Raw genomic sequence first — 25677 nt, forward strand, 5'->3', positions numbered from 1 at the left:
TTGGAGAACTCTTGCCAGATCAATAACCTTTGAGGTAAGTGTGGGGTTCTGGACGTGGCATCTACAGCTATTTAGAATTGTACAAGGTTATATAAATGTCCCTAAGCCTGCACATGTGTCCCTTTCATAGCAAACAACACATGGACCAGTGTTAACTAGTGCAGATTTTTACAGTGTAACATGTCTAGTGTTGATTGAAGAGTTAAATTAACACTGTAAAGAAGGGGAGTCAAACATATTCCATGGAGGGCCTAGTGTCTGCAGGTTGTTGGTCTTTCCTTTCACTATACCACTGAAATATTATACTATACTATACTATACCACTATACTATATTATACTATACCACTATACTATATTATACTATACCACTACACTATATTATACTATATTACTATACTATATTATACTATATTACTATACTATATTATACTATACCACCATTCTATATTACACTATACAACTATACTATATTATACTATACCACTATACTATATCATACTATATTACTATACTATATTATACTATATTACTATACTATATTATACTATACCACTATACTATACCACTATACTATATTATACTATACCACTATGCTATATTATACTATATTACTATACCATATTATACTATACCACTATAATATACCACTATACTATATTGTACTATACCACTATACTATATTATACTATACCACTATACTATAGTATACTATACCACTATACTATACCACCATGCTATATTATACTATACCACTATACTATATTATACTATACCACTATACTGTATTATACTATACCACTATACTATATTATAATATATTACTAAACTATATTATACTATACCACTATACTATACAACTATACTATATTATACTATATTACTATACTATATTCCAATACTATATTATACTATACCACTATACAATACCACTATACTATATTATACTATACTCCTATACTATATTATAATATACCGCTATACTATACCACTATACTATATAATACTATATTACTATACTATATTATACTATACCACTATGCTATATTATACTATACCACTATACTATATTATACTATACCACTATACTATATTATACTATATTACTATACTATATTACTATATTATACTATACCGCTATACTATATTATACTATATTACTATACTATATTATACTATATTATACTATACCACTATACTATACCACTATAATATATTATACTATACTATATTATACTATACCACTATACTATAGTCTACTATACCACTATACTATATCATACTATACCACTATACTATACCACTATACTATATTATACTATACCGCTATACTATACCACTATACTATAATATACTATATTACCATACTATGTTATACTATACCACTATACTATATTATACTATACCACCATACCATATTATACTACTATACTATATTATACTATACCACGATACTATATTATACCACTATACTATATTATACTACACCACTATACTATATTATACTATATTACTATACTATATTACTATATATTATATATATTATACTATATTATACCGCTATACTATACCACTATACTATATTATACTATACCACTATACTATAGTATACAATACCACTATACTATATTATACTATATTACTATACTATATTACTATACTATATTACTATACTATATTATACTATACCACTATACTACACTACACCACTATACTATACCACTATACTATATTATACTATACCACTACACTATATTATACTATACCATATTACTATACTATATATTATACTATACTACACTATACTATACCACTATACTATATTATACTACACCACTATTCTATATTACACTATACCACTATCCTATATTATAATATACCACTATACTATAGTATACTATACCACTATACTATAGTATACTATTCCACTATACTATACCACTATAGTATACTATTCCACTATATTATACTATGCCACTATACTATACCACTATATTATACTATACCACTATACTATACCACTATACTATAACACTATATTATACTATATTATACTATACCACTATACTATATTATACGATACCACTGTACTATAGTATACTATACCACTATAATATATTATACTACACCACTATACTATACCGCTATACTATGTTATACTATACCCATATGCTATATGATACTATACCACTATACTATAGTATACTATGCCACTATACTATGACACTATATTATACTATACCACTATACTGTGCCACTATACTATACCACTATACTATACCACTATAGTATACTACTCCACTATACTATACCACTATATTATACTATGCCAGTATACTATTCCACTATACTATACCACTATAGTATACTATTCCACTATACTATACCACTATATTATACTATGCCACTATACTATACCACTATATTATACTATACCACTATACTATACCACTATATTATAACACTATATTATACTATACCACTATACTATACCACTATACTATAACACTATATTATACTATACCACTATACTATACCACTATACTATACCACTATATTATACTATACCACTATACTATACCACTATACTATAACACTATATTATACTATACCACTGTACTATACCACTATACTATAACACTATATTATACTATGCCACTATACTATACCACTATATTATACTATACCACTATACTGTGCCACTATACTATACCACTATACTATACTACTGGTCAGGGACAGGCTACTGACCTGTGGTCTGGTGCGGAGCAGCTCCTGGTGTTTCAGTCTCAACCTCTCCTTCTCCATCTGCAGCTGCTGGAGCCTCATCTGGTTGCTGCCCCCCATGACTCCTCTGCTCTCGGGACTGGAGGGCAGTTGGCCCCCCTGCTTGCTTGGACCACTCTGGGTGATACGCTGCTGGTTCAGGCCTACAGAGGGGAGAGAGAGAGAAATAGCGGTTCATTATTTCACAAAGAGTATATCGTCAGGTGAAACTGACCTCTTATGTCCGATCATTGTCATAACACTACAACGTGAAACTCAGTAACTCCTATTCAGAGTCACAGCGGTGTATTTAATCAGAGTCACAGCGGTGTATTTAATCAGAGTCACAGCGGTGTATTTAATCAGAGTCACAGCGGTGTATTTAATCAGAGTCACAGCGGTGTATTTAATCAGAGTCACAGCGGTGTATTTAATCAGAGTCACAGCGGTGTATTTAATCAGAGTCACAGCGGTGTATTTAATCAGAGTCACAGCGGTGTATTTAATCAGAGTCATATAGCGGTGTATTTAATCAGAGTCACAGCGGTGTATTTAATCAGAGTCACAGCGGTGTATTTAATCAGAGACACAGCGGTGTATTTAATCAGAGTCACAGTGGTGTATTTAATCAGAGTCACAGCGGTGTATTTAATCAGAGTCACAGCGGTGTATTTAATCAGAGTCATAGCGGTGTATTTAATCAGAGTCATAGCGGTGTATTTAATCAGAGTCACAGCGGTGTATTTAATCAGAGTCATAGCGGTGTATTTAATCAGAGTCATAGCGGTGTATTTAATCAGAGTCACAGCGGTGTATTTAATCAGAGTCATAGCGGTGTATTTAATCAGAGTCATAGCGGTGTATTTAATCAGAGTCACAGCGGTGTATTTAATCAGAGTCACAGCGGTGTATTTAATCAGAGACACAGCGGTGTATTTAATCAGAGTCATAGCGGTGTATTTAATCAGAGTCATAGCGGTGTATTTAATCAGAGTCATAGCGGTGTATTTAATCAGAGTCACAGCGGTGTATTTAATCAGAGACACAGCGGTGTATTTAATCAGAGTCATAGCGGTGTATTTAATCAGAGTCATAGCGGTGTATTTAATCAGAGTCACAGCGGTGTATTTAATCAGAGTCACAGCGGTGTATTTAATCAGAGACACAGCGGTGTATTTAATCAGAGTCATAGCGGTGTATTTAATCAGAGTCACAGCGGTGTATTTAATCAGTCATAGCGGTGTATTTAATCAGTCATAGCGGTGTATTTAATCAGAGTCACAGCGGTGTATTTAATCAGAGCAGCAGGAGCTTCCTTCTTTTGCGCGAGTGAAATGACAAACTGTCCAAACTCAGAATAAAATATGCTTCCCAAAAATAACATGGTAGCTGTGGTTGAACGTTTAATTGGATTGGTGATTTTCTGCATTTATCCAAGTCCCATCAAGTAGCTTGATTTCAGATGTGTTCATGTAAACAGGATCAAGTAGCCTGATTTCAGATGTGTTCATGTAAACAGGATCAGGTAGCCTGATTTCAGATGTGTTCATGTAAACAGGATCAGGTAGCCTGATTTCAGATGTGTCCATGTAAACAGGATCAGGTAGCCTGATTTCAGATGTGTTCATGTAAACAGGATCAGGTAGCCTGATTTCAGATGTGTCCATGTAAACAGGATCAGGTAGCCTGATTTCAGATGTGTTCATGTAAACAGGATCAGGTAGCCTGATTTCAGATGTGTCCATGTAAACAGGATCAGGTAGCCTGATTTCAGATGTGTCCATGTTCAGAATCATTAGGGAAATCGTTCTGGCAAAGCTTGTAAATGTTTAAATCAAACTATTATATTAATCTGACTAATTTACAATAAATCTGATTATTGTGTGCATATAACCGTACTCACTGTAACACAAGTCTCATTTGGGAATTAGATTTGATTTGAGATTAGTGCAGGTGTATATTTTTAGGAGGATTTGCGATGGAAAAAATATGTTGTGAATAAAAAAAGAAAGCCTGTGTATTTGTCAAATTGATGTGTCAATAAAATATAACACTTTTTTGTATTTTTTTTAAATGATCCTTAGTGGTCTATAATGGAAAGTGTTTAGGAAAATGTGCCGGTCACTCTGCTGCTGGCCCCACACAGAGTACTTCACCAGCATGACATCATCAAGCAGCTGCCAACAAGGTGTCAACTTCTGTGCTGAAGTGCTGAGATAGCAGACGGGACAGAAAACACACACAGTGCTGCGATAGCAGACGGGACAGAAAACACACACAGTGCTGCGATAGCAGACAGCAGGCCCCTTCTGAACCCAGCCAGGTCTCTTGTGAACCCAGCCAGGTCCCTCCTGAATCCAGACAGGTCCCTTCTGAACTCAGGCAGGTCCCTCCTGAACCCAGGCAGCTCCCTTCTGAACCCAGCCAGGTCCCTTCTGAACCCAGCCAGGTCCCTCCTGAACCAGGCCCCTCCTGAACCCAGACTGGTCCCTTCTGAACCCAGACAGGTCCCTCCTGAACCCAGACAGGTCACTTCTGAACCCAGCCAGGTCCCTTCTGAATCCAGACAGGTCCCTTTAGAACCCAGACAGGTCCCTTCTGAACCCAGACAGGTTCCTTCTGAACCCAGACAGGTCCTTTCTGAACCCAGACAGGTCCCTTCTGAACCCAGACAGGTCCCTCCTGAACCGAGACAGGTCCATCCTGAACCCAGACAGGTCACTTCTGAACCCAGCCAGGTCCCTTCTAAACCCAGCCAGGTCCCTTCTGAACCCAGACAGGTCCCTTTAGAACCCAGACAGGTCCCTTCTGAACCCAGACAGGTCCCTTCTGAACCCAGACAGGTCCCTTCTGAACCCAGACAGGTCAATCCTGAACCGAGACAGGTCCCTCCTGAACCCAGACAGGTCCCTCCTGAACCCAGACAGGTCCCTTCTGAACCCAGACAGGTCCCTTCTGAAAACTGCCAGGTCCCTCCTGAACCCAGCCAGGTCCCTTCTGAACCCAGCCAGGTCCCTTCTGAACTCAGCCAGGTCCCTCCTGAACCCAGCCAGGTCCCTTCTGACCCTAGACCCAGCCAGGTCCTTCTGAACCCAGCCAGGTCCCTTCTGACCCCAGACCCAGCCAGGTCCTTCTGAACCCAGCCAGGTCCCTTCTGAACCCAGACCCAGCCAGGTCTCTCCTGAACCCAGACAGGTCCCTTCTGAACCCAGACAGGTCCCTCCTGAATCCAGCCAGGTCCCTCCTGAACCAAGACAGGTCCCTTCTGAACCCAGACAGGTCCCTTCTAAACCCAGACAGGTCCATTCTGAACAAAGCCAGGTCCCTTTAGAACCCAGACAGGTCCCTTCTGAACCCAGACAGGTCCCTTCTGAACCCAGACAGGTCCCTTCTGAACCCAGACAGGTCAATCCTGAACCGAGACAGGTCCCTCCTGAACCCAGACAGGTCCCTCCTGAACCCAGACAGGTCCCTTCTGAACCCAGACAGGTCCCTTCTGAAAACTGCCAGGTCCCTCCTGAACCCAGCCAGGTCCCTTCTGAACCCAGCCAGGTCCCTTCTGAACTCAGCCAGGTCCCTCCTGAACCCAGCCAGGTCCCTTCTGACCCTAGACCCAGCCAGGTCCTTCTGAACCCAGCCAGGTCCCTTCTGACCCCAGACCCAGCCAGGTCCTTCTGAACCCAGCCAGGTCCCTTCTGAACCCAGACCCAGCCAGGTCCCTTCTGAACCCAGACAGGTCCCTTCTAACCCCAGACAGGTCCATTCTGAACCCAGCCAGGTCCCTTTAGAACCCAGACAGGTCCCTTCTGAACCCAGACAGGTCCCTTCTGAACCCAGACAGGTCAATCCTGAACCGAGACAGGTCCCTCCTGAACCCAGACAGGTCCCTCCTGAACCCAGACAGGTCCCTTCTGAAAACTGCCAGGTCCCTCCTGAACCCAGCCAGGTCCCTTCTGAACCCAGCCAGGTCCCTTCTGAACTCAGCCAGGTCCCTCCTGAACCCAGCCAGGTCCCTTCTGACCCTAGACCCAGCCAGGTCCTTCTGAACCCAGCCAGGTCCCTTCTGACCCCAGACCCAGCCAGGTCCTTCTGAACCCAGCCAGGTCCCTTCTGAACCCAGACCCAGCCAGGTCTCTCCTGAACCCAGACAGGTCCCTTCTGAACCCAGACAGGTCCCTCCTGAACCCAGCCAGGTCCCTCCTGAACCAAGACAGGTCCCTTCTGAACCCAGACAGGTCCCTTCTAAACCCAGACAGGTCCATTCTGAACCCAGCCAGGTCCCTTCTGAAAACAGCCAGGTCCCTCCTGAACCCAGCCAGGTCCCTTCTGAACCCAGCCAGGTCCCTTCTGAACTCAGCCAGGTCCCTCCTGAACCCAGCCAGGTCCCTTTTGACCCTAGACCCAGCCAGGTCCTTCTAAACCCAGCCAGGTCCCTTCTGACCCCAGACCCAGCCAAGTCTCTCCTGAACCCAGCCAGGTCCCTTCTGAACCCAGACCCAGCCAGGTCTCTCCTGAACCCAGACAGGTCCCTTCTGAACCCAGACAGGTCCCTCCTGAACCCAGCCAGGTCCCTCCTGAACCAAGACAGGTCCCTTCTGAACCCAGACAGGTCCCTTCTAAACCCAGACAGGTCCATTCTGAACCCAGCCAGGTCCCTTCTGAAAACAGCCAGGTCCCTCCTGAACCCAGCCAGGTCCCTTCTGAACCCAGCCAGGTCCCTTCTGAACTCAGCCAGGTCCCTCCTGAACCCAGCCAGGTCCCTTTTGACCCTAGACCCAGCCAGGTCCTTCTAAACCCAGCCAGGTCCCTTCTGACCCCAGACCCAGCCAAGTCTCTCCTGAACCCAGCCAGGTCCCTTCTGAACCCAGACAGGTCCCTCCTGAACCCAGCCAGGTCCCTCCTGAACCAAGACAAGTCCCTTCTGAACCCAGACAGGTCCCTTCTAAACCCAGACAGGTCCCTTCTGAACCCAGCCAGGTCCCTTCTGAAAACAGCCAGGTCCCTCCTGAACCCAGCCAGGTCCCTTCTGAACCCAGCCAGGTCCCTTCTGAACTCAGCCAGGTCCCTCCTGAACCCAGCCAGGTCCCTTCTGACCCTAGACCCAGCCAGGTCCTTCTGAACCCAGCCAGGTCCCTTCTGACCCCAGACCCAGCCAGGTCCTTATGAACCCAGCCAGGTCCCTCCTGAACCCAGACCCAGCCAGGTCTCTCCTGAACCCAGACAGGTCCCTTCTGAACCCAGACAGGTCCCTCCTGAACCCATCCAGGTCCCTCCTGAACCAAGACAGGTCCCTTCTGAACCCAGCCAGGTCCCTTCTGAACCCAGCCAGGTCCCTCCTGAACCCAGCCAGGTCCCTTCTGAACCCAGCCAGGTCCCTTCTGAACCCAGCCAGGTCCCTCCTGAACCCAGCCAGGTCCCTTCTGACCCCAGACCCAGCCAGGTCCTTCTGAACCCAGACAGGTCCCTTCTGAACCCAGACAGGTCCCTCCTGAACCCAGCCAGGTCCCTCCTGAAACCAGACAGGTCCCTTCTGAACCCAGACAGGTCCCTTCTGAAAACAGCCAGGTCCCTCCTGAACCCAGCCAGGTCCCTTCTGAACCCAGCCAGGTCCCTTCTGAACTCAGCCAGGTCCCTCCTGAACCCAGCCAGGTCCCTTCTGACCCTAGACCCAGCCAGGTCCTTCTGAACCCAGCCAGGTCCCTTCTGACCCCAGACCCAGCCAGGTCCTTATGAACCCAGCCAGGTCCCTCCTGAACCCAGACCCAGCCAGGTCTCTCCTGAACCCAGACAGGTCCCTTCTGAACCCAGACAGGTCCCTCCTGAACCCATCCAGGTCCCTCCTGAACCAAGACAGGTCCCTTCTGAACCCAGCCAGGTCCCTTCTGAACCCAGCCAGGTCCCTCCTGAACCCAGCCAGGTCCCTTCTGAACCCAGCCAGGTCCCTTCTGAACCCAGCCAGGTCCCTCCTGAACCCAGCCAGGTCCCTTCTGACCACAGACCCAGCCAGGTCCTTCTGAACCCAGACAGGTCCCTTCTGAACCCAGACAGGTCCCTCCTGAACCCAGCCAGGTCCCTCCTGAAACCAGACAGGTCCCTTCTGAACCCAGACAGGTCCCTTCTAACCCCAGACAGGTCCCTTCTGAATCCAGCCAGGTCCCTCCTGAACCCAGCCCCAGACAGGTCCCTTCTGAACCCAGACAGGTTCCTTCTGAACCCAGACAGGTCCTTTCTGAACCCAGACAGGTCCCTTCTGAACCCAGACAGGTCCCTCCTGAACCGAGACAGGTCCATCCTGAACCCAGACAGGTCACTTCTGAACCCAGCCAGGTCCCTTCTAAACCCAGCCAGGTCCCTTCTGAACCCAGACAGGTCCCTTTAGAACCCAGACAGGTCCCTTCTGAACCCAGACAGGTCCCTTCTGAACCCATACAGGTCCCTTCTGAACCCAGACAGGTCAATCCTGAACCGAGACAGGTCCCTCCTGAACCCAGACAGGTCCCTCCTGAACCCAGACAGGTCCCTTCTGAACCCAGACAGGTCCATTCTGAAAATAGCCAGGTCCCTCCTGAACCCAGCCAGGTCCCTTCTGAACCCAGCCAGGTCCCTTCTGAAATCAGCCAGGTCCCTCATGAACCCAGCCAGGTCCCTTCTGACCCTAGACCCAGCCAGGTCCTTCTGAACCCAGCCAGGTCCCTTCTGACCCCAGACCCAGCCAGGTCCTTCTGAACCCAGCCAGGTCCCTTCTGAACCCAGACCCAGCCAGGTCTCTCCTGAACCCAGACAGGTCCCTTCTGAACCCAGACAGGTCCCTCCTGAACCCAGCCAGGTCCCTCCTGAACCAAGACAGGTCCCTTCTGAACCCAGACAGGTCCCTTCTAAACCCAGACAGGTCCCTTCTGAACCCAGCCAGGTCCCTTCTGAAAACAGCCAGGTCCCTCCTGAACCCAGCCAGGTCCCTTCTGAACCCAGCCAGGTCCCTTCTGAACTCAGCCAGGTCCCTCCTGAACCCAGCCAGGTCCCTTTTGACCCTAGACCCAGCCAGGTCCTTCTAAACCCAGCCAGGTCCCTTCTGACCCCAGACCCAGCCAGGTCTCTCCTGAACCCAGCCAGGTCCCTTCTGAACCCAGACAGGTCCCTCCTGAACCCAGCCAGGTCCCTCCTGAACCAAGACAGGTCCCTTCTGAACCCAGACAGGTCCCTTCTAAACCCAGACAGGTCCCTTCTGAACCCAGCCAGGTCCCTTCTGAAAACAGCCAGGTCCCTCCTGAACCCAGCCAGGTCCCTTCTGAACCCAGCCAGGTCCCTTCTGAACTCAGCCAGGTCCCTCCTGAACCCAGCCAGGTCCCTTCTGACCCTAGACCCAGCCAGGTCCTTCTGAACCCAGCCAGGTCCTTTCTGACCCCAGACCCAGCCAGGTCCTTCTGAACCCAGCCAGGTCCCTCCTGAACCCAGACCCAGCCAGGTCTCTCCTGAACCCAGACAGGTCCCTTCTGAACCCAGACAGGTCCCTCCTGAACCCATCCAGGTCCCTCCTGAACCAAGACAAGTCCCTTCTGAACCCAGCCAGGTCCCTTCTGAACCCAGCCAGGTCCCTCCTGAACCCAGCCAGGTCCCTTCCGAACCCAGCCAGGTCCCTTCTGAACCCAGCCAGGTCCCTCCTGAACCCAGCCAGGTCCCTTCTGACCCCAGACCCAGCCAGGTCCTTCTGAACCCAGACAGGTCCCTTCTGAACCCAGACAGGTCCCTCCTGAACCCAGCCAGGTCCCTCCTGAAACCAGACAGGTCCCTTCTGAACCCAGACAGGTCCCTTCTAACCCCAGACAGGTCCCTTCTGAATCCAGCCAGGTCCCTCCTGAACCCAGCCCCAGCCAGGTACTTCTGAACCCAGACAGGTCCCTTCTGAACCCAGACAGGTCCCTCCTGAACCCAGCCAGGTCCCTCCTGAAACCAGACAGGTCCCTCCTGAACCCAGCCAGGTCCCTCCTGAAACACAGACAGGTCCCTTCTGAACCCAGCCAGGTCCCTCCTGAACCAAGACAGGTCCCTCCTATAGCCAGACAGGTCCCTCCAGAACCCAGACAGGTCCCTCATGAAACCAGACAGGTCCCTTCTGAACCCAGACAGGTCCCTTCTAACCCCAGACAGGTCCCTCCTGAATCCAGCCAGGACCCTCCTGAACCCAGCCCCAGCCAGGTCCTTCTGAACCCATACAGGTCCTTTCTGAACCCAGCCAGGTCCCTTCTGAACCCAGACAGGTCCCTTCTGAACCCAGACAGGTCCCTCCTGAACCCAGCCCCAGCCAGGTCCCTTCTGAACCCAGCCAGGTCCTTCTGAACCCAGACAGGTCCCTTCTGAACTCAGGCAGGTCCCTCCTGAACCCAGGCAGGTCCCTTCTGAACCCAGCCAGGTCCCTTCTGAACTCAGCCAGGTCCCTCATGAACCCAGCCAGGTCCCTTCTGAAACCAGCCAGGTCCTTCTGAACCCAGACAGGTCCCTTCTGAACCCAGGCAGGTTCCTCCTGAACCCAGACAGGTCCCTTCTGAACTCAGACAGGTCCCTCCTAAACCCAGACAGGTCCCTTCTGAACCCAGACAGGTCCCTTCTTAACCCAGCCAGGTCCCTTCTGAAAACAGCAAGGTCCCTCCTGAACCCAGCCAGGTCCCTTCTGAACCTAGCCAGGTCCCTTCTGAACTCAGCCAGGTCCCTCCTGAACCCTGTCAGGTCCCTTCTGACCCTAGACCCAGCCAGGTCCTTCTGAACCCAGACAGGTCCCTTCTGAACCCAGACAGGTCCCTCCTGAACCCAGCCAGGTCCCTCCTGAAACCAGACAGGTCCCTTCTGAACCCAGACAGGTCCCTTCTAACCCCAGACAGGTCCCTTCTGAATCCAGCCAGGTCCCTCCTGAACCCAGCCCCAGCCAGGTCCTTCTGAACCCAGACAGGTCCCTTCTGAACCCAGACAGGTCCCTCCTGAACCCAGCCAGGTCCCTCCTGAAACCAGACAGGTCCCTCCTGAACCCAGCCAGGTCCTTCTGAACCCAGACAGGTCCCTCCTGAACCCAGCCAGGTCCCTCCTGAAACCAGACAGGTCCCTTCTAACACCAGACAGGTCCCTCCTGAATCCAGCCAGGTCCCTGCTGAACCAAGACAGGTCCCTTCTGAACCAAGTCAGGTCCCTCCTGAACCCAGACAGGTCCCTCCTGAATCCAGACAGTTCCCTCCTGAACCCAGCCAGGTCCTTCTGAACCCAGACAGGTCCCTCCTGAACCCAGACAGGTCCGTTCTGAACCCAGACAGGTCCCTCCTGAACCCAGCCAGGTCCCTTCTGAAACCAGACAGGTCCCTCTTGAACCCAGCCAGGTCCTTCTGAACCCAGACAGGTCCCTTCTGAACCCAGGCAGGTTCCTCCTGATCCCAGACAGGTCCCTTCTGAACCCAGCCAGGTCCCTTCTGAACCCAGACAGGTCCCTTCTGAATCCAGCCAGGTCCCTCCTGAACACAGCCCCAGCCAGGTCCCACCTGAACCCAGAGAAGCCCCTCCTGAACCCAGACAGGTCCCTTCTGAACCCAGACAGGTAATTTCTGAACCCAGACAGGTCTTTCTGAACCCAGACAGGTACCTCCTAAACCCAGACAGGTCCCTTCTGAACCCAGACAGGTCCCTCCTGAACCCAGCCAGGTCCCTCCTGAAACACAGACAGGTCCCTTCTGAACCCAGCCAGGTCCCTCCTGAACCCAGACAGGTCCCTCCTATAGCCAGACAGGTCCCTCCAGAACCCAGACAGGTCCCTCATGAAACCAGACAGGTCCCTTCTAACCCCAGACAGGTCCCTCCTGAATCCAGCCAGGTCCCTCCTGAACCCAGCCCCAGCCAGGTCCTTCTGAACCCATACAGGTCCCTTCTGAACCCAGCCAGGTCCCTTCTGAACCCAGACAGGTCCCTTCTGAACCCAGACAGGTCCCTCCTGAACCCAGCCCCAGCCAGGTCCCTTCTGAACCCAGCCAGGTCCTTCTGAACCCAGACAGGTCCCTTCTGAACTCAGGCAGGTCCCTCCTGAACCCAGGCAGGTCCCTTCTGAACCCAGCCAGGTCCCTTCTGAACCCAGCCAGGTCCCTCCTGAACCAGGCCCCTCCTGAACTCAGACCGGTCCCTTCTGAACCCAGACAGGTCCCTCCTGAACCCAGACAGGTCACTTCTGAAACCAGCCAGGTCCCTTCTGAACCCAGACAGGTCCCTTTAGAACCCAGACAGGTCCCTTCTGAACCCAGACAGGTCCCTTTAGAACCCAGACAGGTCCCTTCTGAACCCAGACAGGTCCCTTCTGAACCCAGACAGGTCCCTCCTGAACCGAGACAGGTCCCTTCTGAACCTAGCCAGGTCCCTTCTGAACTCAGCCAGGTCCCTCCTGAACCCAGACAGGTCCCTTCTGAACCCAGGCAGGTTCCTCCTGAACCCAGACAGGTCCCTTCTGAACTCAGACAGGTCCCTCCTAAACCCAGACAGGTCCCTTCTGAACCCAGACAGGTCCCTTCTTAACCCAGCCAGGTCCCTTCTGAAAACAGCAAGGTCCCTCCTGAACCCAGCCAGGTCCCTTCTGAACCTAGCCAGGTCCCTTCTGAACTCAGCCAGGTCCCTCCTGAACCCTGTCAGGTCCCTTCTGACCCTAGACCCAGCCAGGTCCTTCTGAACCCAGACAGGTCCCTTCTGAACCCAGACAGGTCCCTCCTGAACCCAGCCAGGTCCCTCCTGAAACCAGACAGGTCCCTTCTGAACCCAGACAGGTCCCTTCTAACCCCAGACAGGTCCCTTCTGAATCCAGCCAGGTCCCTCCTGAACCCAGCCCCAGCCAGGTCCTTCTGAACCCAGACAGGTCCCTTCTGAACCCAGACAGGTCCCTCCTGAACCCAGCCAGGTCCCTCCTGAAACCAGACAGGTCCCTCCTGAACCCAGCCAGGTCCTTCTGAACCCAGACAGGTCCCTCCTGAACCCAGCCAGGTCCCTCCTGAAACCAGACAGGTCCCTTCTAACACCAGACAGGTCCCTCCTGAATCCAGCCAGGTCCCTGCTGAACCAAGACAGGTCCCTTCTGAACCAAGTCAGGTCCCTCCTGAACCCAGACAGGTCCCTCCTGAATCCAGACAGTTCCCTCCTGAACCCAGCCAGGTCCTTCTGAACCCAGACAGGTCCCTCCTGAACCCAGACAGGTCCGTTCTGAACCCAGACAGGTCCCTCCTGAACCCAGCCAGGTCCCTTCTGAAACCAGACAGGTCCCTCTTGAACCCAGCCAGGTCCTTCTGAACCCAGACAGGTCCCTTCTGAACCCAGGCAGGTTCCTCCTGATCCCAGACAGGTCCCTTCTGAACCCAGCCAGGTCCCTTCTGAACCCAGACAGGTCCCTTCTGAATCCAGCCAGGTCCCTCCTGAACACAGCCCCAGCCAGGTCCCACCTGAACCCAGAGAAGCCCCTCCTGAACCCAGACAGGTCCCTTCTGAACCCAGACAGGTAATTTCTGAACCCAGACAGGTCTTTCTGAACCCAGACAGGTACCTCCTAAACCCAGACAGGTCCCTTCTGAACCCAGACAGGTCCCTCCTGAACCCAGCCAGGTCCCTCCTGAAACACAGACAGGTCCCTTCTGAACCCAGCCAGGTCCCTCCTGAACCCAGACAGGTCCCTCCTATAGCCAGACAGGTCCCTCCAGAACCCAGACAGGTCCCTCATGAAACCAGACAGGTCCCTTCTAACCCCAGACAGGTCCCTCCTGAATCCAGCCAGGTCCCTCCTGAACCCAGCCCCAGCCAGGTCCTTCTGAACCCATACAGGTCCCTTCTGAACCCAGCCAGGTCCCTTCTGAACCCAGACAGGTCCCTTCTGAACCCAGACAGGTCCCTCCTGAACCCAGCCCCAGCCAGGTCCCTTCTGAACCCAGCCAGGTCCTTCTGAACCCAGACAGGTCCCTTCTGAACTCAGGCAGGTCCCTTCTGAACCCAGGCAGGTCCCTTCTGAACCCAGCCAGGTCCCTTCTGAACCCAGCCAGGTCCCTCCTGAACCAGGCCCCTCCTGAACTCAGACCGGTCCCTTCTGAACCCAGACAGGTCCCTCCTGAACCCAGACAGGTCACTTCTGAAACCAGCCAGGTCCCTTCTGAACCCAGACAGGTCCCTTTAGAACCCAGACAGGTCCCTTCTGAACCCAGACAGGTCCCTCCTGAACCGAGACAGGTCCCTCCTGAACCCAGACAGGTCCCTCCTGAACCCAGACAGGTCCCTTCTGAACCCAGACAGGTCCCTTCTGAACCCAGCCAGGTCCCATCTGAAAACAGCCAGGTCCCTCCTGAACCCAGCCAGGTCCCTTCTGAACCCAGCCAGGTCCTTCTGAACTCAGCCAGGTCCCTCATGAACCCAGCCAGGTCCCTCCTGAACCCAGCCAGGTCCCTTCTGAACCCAGCCAGGTCCCTTCTGAAAACAGCAAGGTCCCTCCTGAACCCAGCCAGGTCCCTTCTGAACCCAGCCAGGTCCCTTCTGAACTCAGCCAGGTCCCTCCTGAACCCAGCCAGGTCCCTTCTGACCCTAGACCCAGCCAGGTCCTTCTGAACCCAGACAGGTCCCTTCTGAACCCAGACAGGTCCCTCCTAAACCCAGCCAGGTCCCTCCTGAAACCAGACAGGTCCCTTCTGAACCCAGACAGGTCCCTTCTAACCCCAGACAGGTCCCTCCTGAATCCAGCCAGGTCCCTCCTGAACCCAGCCCCAGCCAGGTCCCTCCTGAATCCAGCCAGGTCCCTCCTGAACCAAGACAGGTCCCTTCTGAACCAAGGCAGGTCCCTCCTGAACCCAGACAGGTCCCTCCTGAATCCAGACAGTTCCCTCCTGAACCCAGACAGGTCCGTTCTGAACCCAGACAGGTCCCTCCTGAACCCAGCCAGGTCCCTTCTGAACCCAGGCAGGTCCCTTCTGAACCCAGGCAGGTACCTCCTGAACCCAGAAAGGTCCCTTCTGAACCCAGACAGGTCCCTTCTGAACCCAGACAGGTCCCTTCTGAATCCAGCCAGGTCCCTCCTGAACCCAGCCAGGCCCCTCCTGAACCCAGACAGGTCCCTTCTGAACCCAGACAGGTCCTTTCTGAACCCAGACAGGTCCTTGTGAACCCAGACAGGTACCTCCTGAACCCAGACAGGTCCCTTCTGAACCCAGACAGGTCCCTCCTGAACCCAGCCAGGTCCCTCCTGAACCCAGACAGGTCCCTTCTGAACCCAGCCAGGTCCCTCCTGAACCCAGACAGGTCCCTCCTATAGCCAGACAGGTCCCTCCAGAACCCAGACAGGTCCCTCATGAAACCAGACAGGTCCCTTCTGAACCCAGACAGGTCCCTTCTAACCCCAGACAGTTCCCTACTGAATCCAGCCAGGTCCCTCCTGAACCCAGCCCCAGCCAGGTCCTTCTGAACCCAGACAGGTCCCTTCTGAACCCAGACAGGTCCCTCCTGAACCCAGCCAGGTCCCTCCTGAAACCAGACAGGTCCCTCCTGAACCCAGCCAGGTCCTTCTGAACGCAGACAGGTCCCTCCTGAACCCAGCCAGGTCCCTCCTGAAACCAGACAGGTCCCTTCTAACACCAGACAGGTCCCTCCTAAATCCAGCCAGGTCCCTGCTGAACCAAGACAGGTCCCTTCTGAACCAAGTCAGGTCCCTCCTGAACCCAGACAGGTCCCTCCTGAATCCAGACAGTTCCCTCCTGAACCCAGCCAGGTCCGTTCTGAACCCAGACAGGTCCCTCCTGAACCCAGCCAGGTCCCTTCTGAAACCAGACAGGTCCCTCTTGAACCCAGCCAGGTCCTTCTGAACCCAGACAGGTCCCTTCTGAACCCAGGCAGGTTCCTCCTGATCCCAGACAGGTCCCTTCTGAACCCAGCCAGGTCCCTTCTGAACCCAGACAGGTCCCGTCTGAATCCAGCCAGGTCCCTCCTGAACACAGCCCCAGCCAGGTCCCACCTGAACCCAGAGAAGCCCCTCCTGAACCCAGACAGGTCCCTTCTGAACCCAGACAGGTCCCTCCTGAACCAAGACAGGTCCCTTCTGAACCCAGACAGGTAATTTCTGAACCCAGACAGGTCTTTCTGAACCCAGACAGGTACCTCCTAAACCCAGACAGGTCCCTTCTGAACCCAGACAGGTCCCTCCTGAACCCAGCCAGGTCCCTCCTGAAACACAGACAGGTCCCTTCTGAACCCAGCCAGGTCCCTCCTGAACCCAGACAGGTTCCTCCTATAGCCAGACAGGTCCCTCCAGAACCCAGACAGGTCCCTCATGAAACCAGACAGGTCCCTTCTGAACCCAGACAGGTCCCTTCTAACCCCAGACAGGTCCCTCCTGAATCCAGCCAGGTCCCTCCTGAACCCAGCCCCAGCCAGGTCCTTCTGAACCCATACAGGTCCCTTCTGAACCCAGCCAGGTCCCTTCTGAACCCAGACAGGTCCCTTCTGAACCCAGACAGGTCCCTCCTGAACCCAGCCCCAGCCAGGTCCCTTCTGAACCCAGCCAGGTCCTTCTGAACTCAGACAGGTCCCTTCTGAACTCAGGCAGGTCCCTCCTGAACCCAGGCAGGTCCCTTCTGAACCCAGCCAGGTCCCTCCTGAACCAGGCCCCTCCTGAACCCAGACCGGTCCCTTCTGAACCCAGACAGGTCCCTCCTGAACCCAGACAGGTCACTTCTGAAACCAGCCAGGTCCCTTCTGAACCCAGACAGGTCCCTTTAGAACCCAGACAGGTCCCTTCTGAACCCAGACAGGTCCCTTCTGAACCCAGACAGGTCCCTCCTGAACCGAGACAGGTCTCTCCTGAACCGAGACAGGTCCCTCCTGAACCGAGACAGGTCCCTCCTGAACCCAGACAGGTCCCTCCTGAACCCAGACAGGTCCCTTCTGAACCCAGACAGGTCCCTTCTGAACCCAGCCAGGTCCCTTCTGAAAACAGCCAGGTCCCTCCTGAACCCAGCCAGGTCCCTTCTGAACCCAGCCAGGTCCCTTCTGAACTCAGCCAGGTCCCTCATGAACCCAGCCAGGTCCCTCCTGAACCCAGCCAGGTCCCTTCTGAACCCAGCCAGGTCCCTTCTGAACCCAGGCAGGTTCCTCCTGAACCCAGACAGGTCCCTTCTGAACCCAGACAGGTCCCTCCTGAACCCAGACAGGTCTCTTCTGAACCCAGACAGGTCCCTTCTGAACCCAGCCAGGTCCCTTCTGAAAACAGCAAGGTCCCTCCTGAACCCAGCCAGGTCCCTTCTGAACCCAGCCAGGTCCCTTCTGAACTCAGCCAGGTCCCTCCTGAACCCAGCCAGGTCCCTTCTGACCCTAGACCCAGCCAGGTCCTTCTGAACCCAGACAGGTCCCTTCTGAACCCAGACAGGTCCCTCCTGAACCCAGCCAGGTCCCTCCTGAAACCAGACAGGTCCCTTCTGAACCCAGACAGGTCCCTTCTAACCCCAGACAGGTCCCTCCTGAATCCAGCCAGGTCCCTCCTGAACCCAGCCCCAGCCAGGTCCCTCCTGAATCCAGCCAGGTCCCTCCTGAACCAAGACAGGTCCCTTCTGAACCAAGGCAGGTCCCTCCTGAACCCAGACAGGTCCCTCCTGAATCCAGACAGGTCCCTCCTGAACCCAGACAGGTCCGTTCTGAACCCAGACAGGTCCCTCCTGAACCCAGCCAGGTCCCTTCTGAACCCAGGCAGGTCCCTTCTGAACCCAGGCAGGTACCTCCTGAACCCAGAAAGGTCCCTTCTGAACCCAGACAGGTCCCTTCTGAACCCAGACAGGTCCCTTCTGAATCCAGCCAGGTCCCTCCTGAACCCAGCCAGGCCCCTCCTGAACCCAGACAGGTCCCTTCTGAACCCAGACAGGTCCTTTCTGGACCCAGACAGGTCCTTGTGAACCCAGACAGGTACCTCCTGAACCCAGACAGGTCCCTTCTGAACCCAGACAGGTCCCTCCTGAACCCAGCCAGGTCCCTCCTGAACCCAGACAGGTCCCTTCTGAACCCAGCCAGGTCCCTCCTGAACCCAGACAGGTCCCTCCTATAGCCAGACAGGTCCCTCCAGAACCCAGACAGGTCCCTCATGAAACCAGACAGGTCCCTTCTGAACCCAGACAGGTCCCTTCTAACCCCAGACAGTTCCCTCCTGAATCCAGCCAGGTCCCTCCTGAACCCAGCCCCAGCCAGGTCCTTCTGAACCCATACAGGTCCCTTCTGAACCCAGCCAGGTCCCTTCTGAACCCAGACAGGTCCCTTCTGAACCCAGACAGGTCCCTCCTGAACCCAGCCCCAGCCAGGTCCCTTCTGAACCCAGCCAGGTCCTTCTGAACCCAGACAGGTCCCTTCTGAACTCAGGCAGGTCCCTCCTGAACCCAGGCAGGTCCCTTCTGAACCCAGCCAGGTCCCTTCTGAACCCAGCCAGGTCCCTCCTGAACCAGGCCCCTCCTGAACCCAGACCGGTCCCTTCTGAACCCAGACAGGTCCCTCCTGAACCCAGCCAGGTCCCTTCTGAACCCAGCCAGGTCCCTTCTGAACCCAGACAGGTCCCTCCTGAACCCAGCCAGGTCCCTTCTGAACCCAGCCAGGTCCCTTCTGAACCCAGGCAGGTTCCTCCTGAACCCAGACAGGTCCCTTCTGAACCCAGACAGGTCCCTCCTGAACCCAGACAGGTCTCTTCTGAACCCAGATAGGTCCCTTCTGAACCCAGCCAGGTCCCTTCTGAAAACAGCAAGGTCCCTCCTGAACCCAGCCAGGTCCCTTCTGAACCCAGCCAGGTCCCTTCTGAACTCAGCCAGGTCCCTCCTGAACCCAGCCAGGTCCCTTCTGACCCTAGACCCAGCCAGGTCCTTCTGAACCCAGACAGGTCCCTTCTGAACCCAGACAGGTCCCTCTTGAACCCAGCCAGGTCCCTCCTGAAACCAGACAGGTCCCTTCTGAACCCAGACAGGTCCCTTCTAACCCCAGACAGGTCCCTCCTGAATCCAGCCAGGTCCCTCCTGAACCCAGCCCCAGCCAGGTCCCTCCTGAATCCAGCCAGGTCCCTCCTGAACCAAGACAGGTCCCTTCTGAACCAAGGCAGGTCCCTCCTGAACCCAGACAGGTCCCTCCTGAATCCAGACAGTTCCCTCCTGAACCCAGACAGGTCCGTTCTGAACCCAGACAGGTCCCTCCTGAACCCAGCCAGGTCCCTTCTGAACCCAGGCAGGTCCCTTCTGAACCCAGGCAGGTACCTCCTGAACCCAGAAAGGTCCCTTCTGAACCCAGACAGGTCCCTTCTGAACCCAGACAGGTCCCTTCTGAATCCAGCCAGGTCCCTCCTGAACCCAGCCAGGCCCCTCCTGAACCCAGACAGGTCCCTTCTGAACCCAGACAGGTCCTTTCTGAACCCAGACAGGTCCTTGTGAACCCAGACAGGTACCTCCTGAACCCAGACAGGTCCCTTCTGAACCCAGACAGGTCCCTCCTGAACCCAGCCAGGTCCCTCTTGAACCCAGACAGGTCCCTTCTGAACCCAGCCAGGTCCCTCCTGAACCCAGACAGGTCCCTCCTATAGCCAGACAGGTCCCTCCAGAACCCAGACAGGTCCCTCATGAAACCAGACAGGTCCCTTCTGAACCCAGACAGGTCCCTTCTAACCCCAGACAGTTCCCTCCTGAATCCAGCCAGGTCCCTCCTGAACCCAGCCCCAGCCAGGTCCTTCTGAACCCATACAGGTCCCTTCTGAACCCAGCCAGGTCCCTTCTGAACCCAGACAGGTCCCTTCTGAACCCAGACAGGTCCCTCCTGAACCCAGCCCCAGCCAGGTCCCTTCTGAACCCAGCCAGGTCCTTCTGAACCCAGACAGGTCCCTTCTGAACTCAGGCAGGTCCCTCCTGAACCCAGGCAGGTCCCTTCTGAACCCAGCCAGGTCCCTTCTGAACCCAGCCAGGTCCCTCCTGAACCAGGCCCCTCCTGAACCCAGACCGGTCCCTTCTGAACCCAGACAGGTCCCTCCTGAACCCAGCCAGGTCCCTTCTGAACCCAGCCAGGTCCCTTCTGAACCCAGACAGGTCCCTTCTGAACCCAGACAGGTCCCTTTAGAACCCAGACAGGTCCCTTCTGAACCCAGACAGGTCCCTTCTGAACCCAGACAGGTCCCTCCTGAACCGAGACAGGTCCCTCCTGAACCGAGACAGGTCCCTCCTGAACCCAGACAGGTCCCTCCTGAACCCAGACAGGTCCCTTCTGAACCCAGACAGGTCCCATCTGAACCCAGCCAGGTCCCTTCTGAACCCAGACAGGTCCCTTCTGAACCCAGACAGGTCCCTTCTAAACCCAGACAGGTCCCTCCTGAATCCAGCCAGGTCCCTCCTGAACCCAGCCCCAGCCAGGTCCTTCTGAACCCAGACAGGTCCCTTCTGAACCCAGACAGGTCCCTCCTGAACCCAGCCAGGTCCCTCCTGAAACCAGACAGGTCCCTTCTGAACCCAGACAGGTCCCTTCTGAACCCAGACAGGTCCCTTCTAACCCCAGACAGGTCCCTCCTGAATCCAGCCAGGTCCCTCCTGAACCCAGCCCCAGCCAGGTCCTTCTGAACACATACAGGTCCCTTCTGAATCCAGCCAGGTCCCTCCTGAACCAAGACAGGTCCCTTCTGAACCAAGGCAGGTCCCTCCTGAACCCAGACAGGTCCGTTCTGAACCCAGACAGGTCCCTCCTGAACCCAGCCAGGTCCCTTCTGAACCCAGACAGGTCCCTGTTGAACCCAGCCAGGTCCTTCTGAAACCAGGCAGGTCCCTTCTGAACCCAGGCAGGTTCCTCCTGAACCCAGACAGGTCCCTTCTGAACCCAGCCAGGTCCCTTCTGAACCCAGACAGGTTCCTTCTGAATCCAGCCAGGTCCCTCCTGAACCCATCCCCAGCCAGGTCCCTCCTGAACCCAGCCAGGCCCCTCCTGAACCCAGACAGGTCCCTTCTGAACCCAGACAGGTCCCTCCTGAACCAAGACAGGTCCCTTCTTAACCCAGACAGGTCCTTTCTGAACCCAGACAGGTCCTTCTGAACCCAGACAGGTACCTCCTGAACCCAGACAGGTCCCTTCTGAACCCAGACAGGTCCCTGCTGAACCCAGCCAGGTCCCTCCTGAACCCAGACAGGTCCCTTCTGAACCCAGCCAGGTCCCTCCTGAACCCAGACAGGTCCCTCCTGAACCCAGACAGGTCCCTTCTGAAACCAGACAGGTACCTCCTGAACTAAGACAGGTCCCTTCTGAACCCAGACAGGTCCTTTCTGAACCCAGACAGGTCCTTCTGAACCCAGACGGGTACCTCCTGAACCCAGACAGGTCCCTTCTGAACCCAGACAGGTCCCTGCTGAACCCAGTCAGATCCCTCCTGAACCCAGCCAGGTCCCTCCTGAATCCAGCCAGGTCCCTCCTGAACCCAGCCCCAGCCAGGTCCTTCTGAACCCATACAGGTCCCTTCTGAATCCAGCCAGGTCCCTTCTGAACCAAGGCAGGTCCCTCCTGAACCCAGACAGGTCCCTCCTGAATCCAGACAGGTCCCTCCTGAACCCAGCCAGGTCCTTCTGAACCCAGACAGGTCCCTCCTGAACCCAGACAGGTCCGTTCTGAACCCAGACAGGTCCCTCCTGAACCCAGCCAGGTCCCTTCTGAACCCAGACAGGTCCCTCTTGAACCCAGCCAGGTCCTTCTGAACCCAGGCAGGTCCCTTCTGAACCCAGGCAGGTTCCTCCTGAACCCAGACAGGTCCCTTCTGAACCCAGCCAGGTCCCTTCTGAACCCAGACAGGTCCCTCCTATAGCCAGACAGGTCCCTCCAGAACCCAGACAGGTCCCTCATGAATCCAGACAGGTCCCTTCTGAATCCAGCCAGGTCCCTCCTGAATCCAGACAGGTCCCTTCTGAAACCAGACAGGTACCTCCTGAACTAAGACAGGTCCCTTCTGAACCCAGACAGGTCCTTTCTGAACCCAGACAGGTCCTTCTGAACCCAGACAGGTACCTCCTGAACCCAGACAGGTCGCTTCTGAACCCAGCCAGGTCCCTCCTGAATCCAGCCAGGTCCCTCCTGAACCCAGCCCCAGCCAGGTCCTTCTGAACCCATACAGGTCCCTTCTGAATCCAGCCAGGTCCCTCCTGAACCAAGACAGGTCCCTTCTGAACCAAGGCAGGTCCCTCCTGAACCCAGACAGGTCCCTCCTGAATCCAGACAGGTCCCTCCTGATCTAAGACAGGTCCCTTCTGAACCCAGACAGGTCCTTTCTGAACCCAGACAGGTCCTTCTGAACCCAGACAGGTACCTCCTGAACCCAGACAGGTCGCTTCTGAACCCAGACAGGTCCCTGCTGAACCCAGCCAGGTCCCTCCTGAACCCAGCCAGGTCCCTCCTGAATCCAGCCAGGTCCCTCCTGAACCCAGCCCCAGCCAGGTCCTTCTGAACCCATACAGGTCCCTTCTGAATCCAGCCAGGTCCCTCCTGAACCAAGACAGGTCCCTTCTGAACCAAGGCAGGTCCCTCCTGAACCCAGACAGGTCCCTCCTGAATCCAGACAGGTCCCTCCTGAACTAAGACAGGTCCCTTCTGAACCCAGACAGGTCCTTTCTGAACCCAGACAGGTCCTTCTGAACCCAGACAGGTACCTCCTGAACCCAGACAGGTCGCTTCTGAACCCAGACAGGTCCCTGCTGAACCCAGCCAGGTCCCTCCTGAACCCAGCCAGGTCCCTCCTGAATCCAGCCAGGTCCCTCCTGAACCCAGCCCCAGCCAGGTCCTTCTGAACCCATACAGGTCCCTTCTGAATCCAGCCAGGTCCCTCCTGAACCAAGACAGGTCCCTTCTGAACCAAGGCAGGTCCCTCCTGAACCCAGACAGGTCCCTCCTGAATCCAGACAGGTCCCTCCTGAACCCAGCCAGGTCCTTCTGAACCCAGACAGGTCCCTCCTGAACCCAGACAGGTCCGTTCTGAACCCAGACAGGTCCCTCCTGAACCCAGCCAGGTCCCTTCTGAACCCAGACAGGTCCCTCTTGAACCCAGCCAGGTCCTTATGAACCCAGGCAGGTCCCTTCTGAACCCAGGCAGGTTCCTCCTTAACCCAGACAGGTCCCTTCTGAACCCAGCCAGGTCCCTTCTGAACCCAGACAGGTCCCTTCTGAATCCAGACAGGTCCCTCTTGAACCCAGCCAGGTCCTTATGAACCCAGGCAGGTCCCTTCTGAACCCAGGCAGGTTCCTCCTGAACCCAGACAGGTCCCTTCTGAACCCAGCCAGGTCCCTTCTGAACCCAGACAGGTCCCTTCTGAATCCAGCCAGGTCCCTCATGAACCCATCCCCAGCCAGGTCCCTCCTGAACCCAGCCAGACCCCTCCTGAACCCAGACAGGTCCCTCCTGAACCCAGACGGGTCCCTCCTGAACCAAGACAGGTCCCTTCTGAACCAAGGCAGGTCCCTCCTGAACCCAGACAGGTCCCTCCTGAATCCAGACAGGTCCCTCCTGAACCAAGACAGGTCCCTCCTGAACCAAGACAGGTCCCTTCTGAACCAAGGCAGGTCCCTCCTGAACCCAGACAGGTCCCTCCTGAATCCAGACAGGTCCCTCCTGAACCCAGCCAGGTCCTTCTGAACCCAGACAGGTCCCTCCTGAACCCAGACAGGTCCGTTCTGAACCCAGCCAGGTCCCTTCTGAACCCAGACAGGTCCCTCTTGAACCCAGCCAGGTCCTTATGAACCCAGGCAGGTCCCTTCTGAACCCAGGCAGGTTCCTCCTGAACCCAGACAGGTCCCTTCTGAACCCAGCCAGGTCCCTTCTGAACCCAGACAGGTCCCTTCTGAATCCAGCCAAGTCCCTCATGAACCAATCCCCAGCCAGGTCCCTCCTGAACCCAGCCAGACCCCTCCTGAACCCAGACAGGTCCCTTCTGAACCCAGACAGGTCCCTCCTGAACCAAGACAGGTCCCTTCTGAACCCAGACAGGTCCTTTCTGAACCCAGACAGGTCCTTCTGAACCCAGACAGGTACCTCCTGAACCCAGACAGGTCCCTTCTGAACCCAGACAGGTCCCTGCTGAACCCAGCCAGGTCCCTCCAGAACCCAGACAGGTCCCTTCTGAACCCAGCCAGGTCCCTCCTGAACCCAGACAGGTCCCTCCTATAGCCAGACAGGTCCATCCAGAACCCAGACAGGTCCCTCATGAATCCAGACAGGTCCCTTCTGAATCCAGCCAGGTCTCTTCTGAAACCGGACAGGTCCTTCTGAACCCAGACAGGTCCCTCCTGAACCAAGACAGGTCTCTTCTGAAACCAGACAGGTCCTTCTGAACCCAGACAGGTCCCCTCTGAACCCAGACAGGTCCCTTCTGAACCCAGACAGGTCCCTTCTGAACCCAGACATGTCCCCCCTGAACCTAGCCAGATCCCTCCTGAACCCAGACAGGTCCCTTCTGAACCCAGACAGGTCCCTCCTGAATCCAGCCAGGTCCCTCCTGAACCCAGCCCCAGCCAGGTCCTTCTGAATCCAGACAGGTCCCTTCTGAATCCAGCCAGGTCCCTCCAGAACCCAGACAGGTCCCTTCTGAACCCAGACAGGTCCCTCCTGAACCCAGACAGGTCCCTTCTGAACCCAGACAGGTCCCTCCTGAACCAAGACAGGTCCCTTCTGAACCCAGACAGGTCCTTTCTGAACCCAGACAGGTACCTCCTGAACCCAGACAGGTACCTCCTGAACCCAGACAGGTCCCTTCTGAACCCAGACAGGTCCCTGCTGAACCCAGCCAGGTCCCTCCAGAACCCAGACAGGTCCCTTCTGAACCCAGCCAGGTCCCTCCTGAACCCAGCCAGGTCCCTCCTATAGCCAGACAGGTCCCTCCAGAACCCAGACAGGTCCCTCATGAATCCAG

The 25677-nt window shown here is 54.2% G+C and overlaps 1 protein-coding gene across 1 annotated transcript in view; it reads right to left on the bottom strand.

The window, feature by feature from the left end:
- The window catches only part of LOC139385701 (transcriptional coactivator YAP1-like), a 146058-nt gene that overhangs the window by 33446 nt on the left and 86935 nt on the right, over nt 1-25677 (bottom strand). The window contains exon 5 of the mRNA XM_071130976.1: nt 2750-2928. Within this exon, the coding sequence (XP_070987077.1) occupies nt 2750-2928 (179 nt within the window). The remainder of the gene's footprint in view (nt 1-2749; nt 2929-25677) is intronic.

Source organism: Oncorhynchus clarkii, chromosome 27 (assembly GCF_045791955.1).
Source record: "Oncorhynchus clarkii lewisi isolate Uvic-CL-2024 chromosome 27, UVic_Ocla_1.0, whole genome shotgun sequence".
In the NCBI taxonomy this organism is placed as follows: domain Eukaryota; kingdom Metazoa; phylum Chordata; class Actinopteri; order Salmoniformes; family Salmonidae; genus Oncorhynchus; species Oncorhynchus clarkii.